The 9,726-nt window shown below is 41.2% G+C and overlaps 1 protein-coding gene across 1 annotated transcript in view; it reads right to left on the reverse strand.

Annotated features, from left to right (window-relative positions):
* Nucleotides 1–1,599: 1,599 nt before the first annotated feature.
* Nucleotides 1,600–9,726, reverse strand: part of LOC130164016 (lysophosphatidic acid receptor 6) — a 9,397-nt gene continuing 1,270 nt past the window's right edge. Inside the window, exon 2 of the mRNA XM_056368385.1 lies at nucleotides 1,600–5,430. Within this exon, the coding sequence (XP_056224360.1) occupies nucleotides 4,477–5,424 (948 nt within the window). The 5' untranslated portion in view covers nucleotides 5,425–5,430 and the 3' untranslated portion in view covers nucleotides 1,600–4,476. The remainder of the gene's footprint in view (nucleotides 5,431–9,726) is intronic.

Below are 9,726 nucleotides of genomic sequence, written 5' to 3' on the forward strand. Positions count from 1 at the left end.
CATGTGATAGCCTAGCCAACCCGGATACACCACGATCAAGGTGGCAAATTTGAGAACCAACTCTTTGCCCAGCTTAAAAAGAGCTGTGGATCGCGAACAACACCCTACTACTCGCAAGGGAATGGACAAGTCCATGGCTGTAATCGGACATTGCTACAAATGCTAAAAACAGAAGACGAACTGGAAAGAATCCTTGAACAAGTTAATCTATGCATATAACTGCACAAGATGTGAAACAACAGGTTTCTCCCCTTTTAATCTGTTATTCGGAAGGTCCCCAAGGTTACCTATTGATCTCCTGTGTGTTTGAAAGAATGAACTGAATGTGTGTTTGAGTCCTAAACAAACATGATATTTCCTTCCTCATCAGTGTTTTATATAGCCTGTGTTTTCTCATTGGAACAAACAAACCAGCCTGGTCTCCACATGTGACATATGAATAACATGTGATCATTTCTCAGGCCATGTTTTGTGTTATCACTATACATTTTTGGTTTTTCACGTGTTACAGCAGTAAATGACACACAGGAAGCTTTAAATGTGTAAACATGACACATGAAACGTCTTTGAAAGTGTCAAGCTGTTTATGCTAAATTTTACTATAATCATTATTATTGTTACTGTTATTAGCTTTCATTAGTAGGAGCACTACAGTTGCCATTACATTACTATTGCTTTTACTGCTGCTACCATCACCATTATTAATATTGCTATCATTGTTTGTTGTTGTTCTTTTCCTCTGCATTCTCTCTTGCTCTCTCTCTCTCTCTCTCTCTCTCTCTCTCTACATATATATATCCCAATCCAACCGGTCAAGGCAGATTGTCGCCCACCCCGAGTCCGGTTCTGCTCTAGGTTTCTGCCTCTTAACAGGAAGCCTTTCCTTGCCACTGTCGCCTAGTGTGGCTCTTGGTGGGAATTGTTGGGTCCCTGTCAATAATATTATAAAGAGTAAGTCTACCCCTGCTCTATTTGGAAAAGTACCAAATTTGACTTGACTATACATCATCCCATGATGTCCCAACAAACCGAAACCTTGTGGTGGCTGCAGCCTCGTTAACGGATCAGGACTCTTCTTCCTCCAACTTGTGAATGTTGTTGTGAGTTTAATAATCTTACTTTAATCTCTCCACATGTGGTTTAGGGTGTGTTCATAGACAGTAAATATTGCTTAACTGAAAACCAGACTTCATTTGGTTTCAGTGTTCAGTTTTGGGTTGTAATTTTCTCTAATAAGTTTCATTTTTTGTTAGTGTAGATTTGGGATAAGTTAATAGCAGATCCTTGGAGCTGCACTTTGCAATGCAGCAGTGCAATGTGATCTGTGACGAACCTTGAAGCCACCATACGTGTTTTAGTAAAGGAAACAACAGTGTAGATTTCAGGGGGTTTTATGGAGCGGATATTGCATGTTGCAAATCATCTGCATGTTAAGTTCTCGTTGTTTTAGACGTGACGGAGGTTCACTGTAGAGAGAGTTGTATGTAGAACCGACTTCAACAATGTTAGAAGAAATATTTCTCAACAGATTATATTTCTTACTCAGCTGAACACCTTGCATGAAGGTTGAGTGTAACAAAGCAGAATATAGACAAGATTTATTAGTTATTTATCATTAAAACTTTATATCTTGGTCAGTGACATTTAAACACTTCAATACAATATGGTAAGTAGATTAAGTATGGGAAGTAGATTCATTGTGAGTTTTCAAGCATTTCTACCTTCATGTCACTAATAGATAAATCTTGTATACTGTGACATTGTAGAACACAAATAATTACTTCATGTAGCTTACGTTGTCAATACTGCTGCGTATTGTAGCATTTATTGGCTAAACCAGTGGTTCCCAAACTTTTTCACATCAAAATCCTGAGCAGACCCTCATCTCATAAGATTTTGCCTTTTAGATGTTTTATTACAGAAAGTGTTTAAACCCATGAACCAAACTAATCATACATTCTGTCATTGTGTTACATATGGATGAAATTATAGTGAAAATAAATTATTCCCCTTTTTGATTATAGGACCTCTGGGTCTCCACTTTGAGAACCACTGGTCTAAGCAACATTTGCCCAGATGGACTTACATGAAAATGTACTATACAATGTAATTATAAACGCATGCATCGTATACAAAACACAATAAAATATGTATATATCACATTGGAAAATAAATTTAATTATCTTGTGAAACCGCCAGTGGAAAGCCATGGTACCTTTTCACCTCAAAGCCACATATGGAATATCCCCTCTCAGCTTTACAACCAGGCACTTGTTGGGGCTTTGAGATTGTCTGAAAGTCTACTCCAATATCATAGTTGTACAGATGTCACCTGAACTGGTTAGTTTCATGCAAACCCCAGTCTTAATGCATTTAATGTAACAAAGGTTGGAGTTTAACAGGATCCAGAAATCAGTAAATCAAAAGTTATGTTTAGTTTTCTGTTTCACAAGGATTATGAATAGCAACTCCTGAACAGCACAACACCAGTGAAACAGAAATCCGCCCATTTCTATTGATTGATAGATGGAACTGAACAACTCAGTATACAAGACTGCTCCACAGGAACTCAGCTATAGTGCATCGTTGGCACAGATCACAACATCTGACTCTTCTGATAGCTTTTCCTCTCTTCCTGCGCCATTTGCAGTAAAAGCTTATCTGTAATTTCTCTTTATGTCTCTTATCTACACATTTATGATGCATGAAGGGATGATGCCATCGTTACTGAGCCACCTCAGTATAGTCATTGTGGTTGAGTTGACATATGAATACATCAGAGTGAGTATTGTGGTTTTAAAATGTGTGTTGAAGTAACATTTGCAAACAAGTTCTGGAACATCCAGGACTCTTAACTCAGTCCAGCTAGAAAACGTCTCTGTAAGACAAACCTTTGCACTGATGTCTGAGTCAATGCACCTTTCTTGAACTGAACCTCATTTATATGTCCCTTTGGTGTAACAAATGAATAAATGTAAAATTAACACTACACCCTTCTCATCATGCTGCTGAGCTTCTGTTGATTTGGCATTTTCAGAGTCTATCTTCACACAGCATTTATCTGTAGACCCTTGAGTTTCATTTCCTCTCTGAGGAAAGTTATTGTAATCAGTTTCTACTTCCTGCTGAGCAGAACTACGCCCCAGACACCTGCTCGTACTCATTGTGTAGTGTAACCTATAAACTAAATTGGTACACTCACTGAACTTGGAAACACCTTGTTGATGAGAGAGGTCAGAGAAGAATGGACAGACTGGTTCGAGCTACAGTAACTCAGATAACCACTCTTTACAACGTAGTGAGCACAACAAAATGCAAACATACAGTGTGTAACTTCTGCCTCTCGGGGTCTCAATCAAAACTATAATAAAAGACAGATTTTGGATATTGGTGATGTCATGAAGTAGCATGGGCTCATGGAAGTCGTTGTCTTCACGAGTGCCGTCAGCTTCTCCTGGTTTGGATTCCTTCAGTTTCAGTTGCTCAGGAGGTTTTTACCTGGAGCTGAATTATCCAGAGGTCTAGCCCTCTCCAAATCAAACAGATCAGTAGATTACAACCAGTAAATACACTGTCAGAGATCAGACCAGAGCACAGATGGACTGGTCATGAGGACCATCAAAACAACCAAAAATTTTTAACGGGTTCCATCACTGTCATTTGTGCGAGCGATTCCATTGGATCAATCCAAGGCCGAATCCTTTTCCCAGTCTGACCGTGGAGCCAATACTGATCTGGTTTACTGAGTCAGTCAGTAACTTGGTGCTACATAATGTTACATGTCTGTTTCCATTAGTGACGGCTACAGTTGCATGATAGCGATAGCTAACTTGCTGTTAGTGATATTATGAATGTGTTCAGCAAATGTTGCTATCACTAGCTGGCTAGCTGTCAGCATTGCTACTCAGACCTGCTGCTGGTCTCCTAAAGGGGCGGGGAGGTGGAGAAAACCCACATCCCACAGATACGGGAAACAATCGGAAATCAAGCGTCTCGGTTTCTCTACTGTCTCTGCCATCATTAAAATCACAGATTTTTCTGGTTTGAGAAATGATGAATCAGCAACATATAGAAAATAGGTCGAGTTGTTTTTAGAAATTCCAGTGTGGAAAAGTTACAGATTAAAGCTTCAATACTAAATATATAAATATAATATTGTGACATGACAGGTGATTCAGCCACATTTCTCAGTCCTAAGTCGTCGCACTAATTCTACCTGGAGCCAAAAGCGGTGATTGTGTGTCTTTAAATCTTATACGAGGGTGTTGCCGCAGTGTTTCTGGTTTAACAACACCGTGCTGGACAGGTGACAGGTGTGATGACAGTGTTTGTTCTGAAAGACATCACAACTCATTCCTGCAGCACTCTATATATGATCCCAAAATAAAAGTAATTTTATCTCCACTTTATCTACTTTAAATACATCCTTAATCTGATTTTAGGAATCAATGAAGTTGTACTAGCCCTTGTCTCTTGTTAGCTGTTGTTAGCTCTGTACCTGGTGTCAGAGCTATGACTATTCAACGGGATCATCCTCCCCATGCCGATGCCCATGTTGTTTGTGAAGGTTTCTGTGGTGAAATAATATGCAACAGGATCTAGCACTGTGTTGAGACATGCCAACATCACGCTGTAGTGGTATGCAGTCAGCATGGAGCAAGGTATGTTCTCTCTGTACAGTGAGAGGAGGCCCAGGGTGGCGTGGTACGGGAGGAAGCTGAATATGAAGATGAAGAGGCTGGAAGCAACCATCCTCTGGATCTTTGCGCCGTCTACCTGGTTGGTCTGGGCCACGGTGCTCTGTCGGACAGCACGGACCAAACCCCAAGAGCAGACCAGCATGATCACTAACGGGATCCCAAACCCCAAGATCAGCGAGGGATAAACCACCACAGGCTGAGTAGCATAGACCGGCAAGTTATTAAAACAGTGTTTGAAAGAATCGTGAACATCTCTGCGCTTTATGAGGTAGATGGGCACGCTGGCCCCGAAGGTGAGCGTCCATATTCCCAAACAAACCAGCGGCGCCTTCCTCCTCCCCTGCTTCACACGCGCTGACAAGGGGAAGCTGAGGGCCATGCAACGGTCAAAGCAAATACAAGTGAGGAGGAAGATGCTCCCGTACATGTTGGCCTTCAGGACCAGACCAAGGGTGTCGCACAGCCACTGAGGAAGACCACGATAACCCAGATGGTAGAAGATCCTCATGGGCAACGTGAGAATGAGCAGAGTGTCCGCTATGGTGAGATTGCTCATGTAGACAGTGGTTTGTGATCTGGCTTTGTTGCACTTGAAAAAAAAGGCCAGAGCTATGAGGTTAAAGATCAGACCCACGATGCAGATGAAGGAGTAGGTGCACACGGTGAACACGTTGCTGCTGTGTTCTGAACTGTTGAGACAGGAAGAGGAGATGTTGGTGGACATGATGACCTGAGAGAGAGAGAGGAGGGAGAAGACTGGTTAGAAAATGTCATGAAATCGTAGACATGCGTAGACATGTCGCACTGCAGATATCAGTTTTGTGTTTTTATATTTTTTATATTTTTATTAGATTGCTGTATTTGGATTGTTGCATTAATTGGATGAATTTTTGAAACTTGCTGCTGCTGCACACTTGGCACTTGATTCAATCCAATTCAATTTTATTTATATAGCACTTTTCAGTCAGGTCAAGACTTATTATACAATATTATAGAGAGAGAAAAAAAGAAGAAACCTATTAATTAACCTATTAATTAAAATTAAAATTAAGTCAATAAAATTAAGCAATATCAAGAAAAAGCTCTACGGTAAAAATTTTGTTTTGTTTTAAGAAGAGATTTCAAAGAGGTCACTAACTCTGCTGAGCTGACTCCTTCAGGCGGCTCGTTCCGGAGTTTCAGCCTCTGACTGTGAAACCTCTGTCACCTCTGGTTTTTAGCTTTGCCTCAGGAACAACTAACAGACCTCTGGCCAAGGATCGCAGGCTACAAGCTGGTTCATAACAGGGTCAGATATAAAGCATGGAGAGAGGCCGTGAAGATGCTTTAACAGTCAACAATAGGATCCTAAAATCGATCTAAACTGGCAGCCAGTGTAAGGAGGCTAAAACCGGTTGTGTCACTTCTGGATCCTGTTCAAAGCCTGGCAGCCGACTTCTGTTCAGTCTGGAGCCGATTAATAGATTTGTGGTTGAGGCAGGGGAAGAGGCTGTTGCTGTTTTTTTTTTATATATATATCTCAAATAGTAAAAACAAACTGCACAAGTTTTGTTATGTGCTGCTCAAAATTTAAGTTCCTGTCAGACCAAACACCATGATCTGATAAGTCTGACTTAAACCAGCCTAGTGCAGCTCCTTTAATGCCAATGATATGTTCTAGTCTCTGTAATAAGATCGATGGTGTCAGATGATGGTGTCTAAGATCTAATAGGATACGAGTCCATTGTCTGAGGACTCATGCAAATAATCATAATCACACTGGTTTGTAACTACTTTTTCAAGGATTTCAGAAATAGAAGGGAGGTTGGATGTGGGTCATCTAAAACATCTGGGTCAAGACTTGGCTTTTGAAGTAGAGCTTTCATTTAAACCCTGAAGAGCCTGGTTGAAATCCACACTAAAAGACAAGTTGATGAAGAAACAACTGTCTTTGCTTTGACTTTCTAATAAACTCATTCAGATTTCTGGGTACGAGAGCAGCTCCATCCAGCGAGGAGTCTTCACCTGAAAGTTTGCCAATTATCTACAGAGCCCACATCGTTTACTGGACACATCCTGGACAACCAGAGGTTAACTGATCACTGATCAGATTACGCAGGGGCACCGAGAAAAGAACGGAGTCGGACATTGGCACCTGATTGGTCTAATCATCGCATTACCAGCGATGTGAATAACAATCTTTCAACCTATTTAAGTTTATCTTTCGCCAGCAGTTTCAGCGTCGCCCACTCAGGCCCCAGGAATACATTTCACTGTCGTCGCCGGTGTCGCTAACTTCCCCTTTCTCGGAATAGAGCTGCCAATTACCATGATTTGTTTCTCAGCGATTGTCTCGCAGAGAGGGGAGAACCTGTGACAAACGTATGACATGCTTATCGTCACATATACTACAGTTCCTGTCACATACATCACACTTCTTCTCACAGAGAACAGCAACCCTCTCACAATGACACATCACCCACATCCCCTATATTTAGTTGCACAGACGGAGTGCAGCACTGACCTGAAAATCTCCAGCTGTGCGCTATACATAACGCGCTTCGTCACTGTACATGATACAGAGAAACTCTGAGAACAGTGATGTAAACTTTACTTGTGAATCATGCACCGCATTCTACAGGACGGCGTCTGTGCCGGCGGTTGAAATCGAAGTACTGAATATAACGAACGGGTACGAGCATGTGCTGCAGGTTTTCCTGGCCGACGTGCATCGTGTCACTTTGAGCAAACACAGCTGGAATCACTGCACCGAGCTCGAAAGTGCAGCGATTGGGAGTGTTCGGCCTCCAGGAGTCTGGATGGTGAGCGCCGGTGGGTCAGCTCAGGCTTTTAGCGGAAAGAAAGTCATCTACCAGGGAAGGGATTTTTACATGTCTTTGATTGGCCACAGAAACCTCCATCCGGATAACATCACATTGTGTTGGCAACTCATTCAAATGAATGGGGGAAGCTGAGGTTTTTCACAGAGCGGGTCTGAACACTGTCTGAGGGCCTGAACACTTCCACTCAGAAAGCGTTTAGTGCGAGCTGAAGCAGGAAGGTGACAGTCAGCCTACGTGGTCATCACACTCCCAGCTGTTATTAAGTGATTTCACTGATAGAGGCAGCTGCCTGTCTCTCTCTCTCTCTCTCTCTCTCTCTCTCTCTCTCTCTCTCTCTCTCTCGTCTGTTCATGTCTGAAGGCCTCCTTCCGTGTCCGTCACGTTGCTGAAGCTCCGTGAAGCTGCAGATTTAACTGATACCGATGATGAAACCTGCCATCTACTTCAGTTTTTTTTTAATCACACTGCATCACCATATTTGGTGAGATAAATCCTTCTTCCTTATTACACCATCTCATGTTCGTGATATACCTGCTGCTGTTTTTTCACCGCTTTGCTAGATACACTTTCCTGCATTTCTAAAGTTTTCTAATGTCCACGAAGGTGATTCCTCACTGCCATTATCTGCTGCTGCGTAATGTGCGTTAACATCATTTAAAATGATCTAAAAAAGATATATTATACTAATGCTTTAATGGTCTGTATTGCAGGTAACATTACCGTCATTTCATTTCATTTCAGTATTTTAATAGGTTCACACAGTGATTCCCAGTCTGGGGTACGCAATGTGACGTAGGGGGTACGCAAAAAAAAAAGAAAAAAACATGATTTGCAAACAGCCTGATTATATTTGTGTTTATTGTGTGTATCTGTGTTTGACAGACACAGTGTGAAACATGACGTAACCACGCACCTCAGTGAGCTGGCACCACAGCTGCGCAGGTATTTCCCCCCCGAAACTGACAGGTCAGATAGTGGGATACGTCATCCATTTACAGCTGTGCCTGCTTCTTTTTAAGTACCTGAACAGGAGAATCTCATTGAGATTTCAACCAATGGATCCCTGAAAATTGAATTGAATGAGAAGCCGCTGCCAGATTTGTGGATCAGATCCTTGATGCCCTTTGACCCCGCGTACTTGTGTGAGAGCGGATTCTCTGTGTGGAGAACGATTTAAGACTCAGACTCTCTCAGATTCAGCCGAATATTGCAGAGTCATGTGCGTCCTTTCAAGCACACGCTTCTCATTAAAGCTGCGGTGAGTTTGTGCTTCAGTTTGACTGAATATGTTCTAGAAATGTTTGTTAAATTTCTTTTTTTCAAAAGTGAACCGGTGTTGCTCACTGAAAAATGCTGTAAAAATGGATCTATTTGGTGAAAGATAAAATAATATAGAAATAATTTAAGGGATTGTTAACCGTTAACAGAAGGACAATAAAAAAAAAATCACATGCAAATACAGAAGGTAGCAAAAGTAAACAATCTGTGGGCGAGATGTGTCAAAAACCACATCTGTGTTGACTCAATTCACTCAACCCTACATGCTGGAGTCTACATCCTGCAAGCCTCATATAGTGATGTATATATATTTATATATATCTCCAAAATTAGTTTGGTTGTTCATCAATAAAAAAAAAATCAAATAGAAGCAACACAAAATCTATCAGTATTTGAGAGATGCATGAGGATTAGTGTAACTTGCATCACATGACATGATCATAAAGTATTTATTTACAGTTCTCCTCGATCGCCTTGATGCGATTCACGCATCAGAAACATCGTTCTCTCAGCTCTTAATGCGTTTCTCCCGACACTGAATCACCTCTGCAAAAAGCCTCTAAAACCGTGTGTTGAAACGTGGAAAGTCAGTCAGTCATTTCAACATTGTCACTGATGAATTAAACCAGTCCACCAGAGCGTCAGACTTACACACCTCATGTTTTGATAGAAAAAAACTTGTGTTTAGAAAAAAGCAGAACTGCAAAAACTGAACTACAGTTACAACGGTAACATGTTGGAAAAAAAATAACTATATTCTGTTTCAAAATTGCATTGGTGTTTATTGTGCTGGGAACATTTTAAACTCTCAGCAGATCACTGTTCTGTCACTTTACAACACTGTATGGAAATTTAAATACAAGCCTATGGAAATAGAAGAGCTTTAAATTTACACAAGGTGTATCCAGAAAATTGCTGTAATGAAA

The sequence above is a fragment of the Seriola aureovittata genome, chromosome 23, assembly GCF_021018895.1.
Source record: "Seriola aureovittata isolate HTS-2021-v1 ecotype China chromosome 23, ASM2101889v1, whole genome shotgun sequence".
In the NCBI taxonomy this organism is placed as follows: Eukaryota; Metazoa; Chordata; class Actinopteri; order Carangiformes; family Carangidae; genus Seriola; species Seriola aureovittata.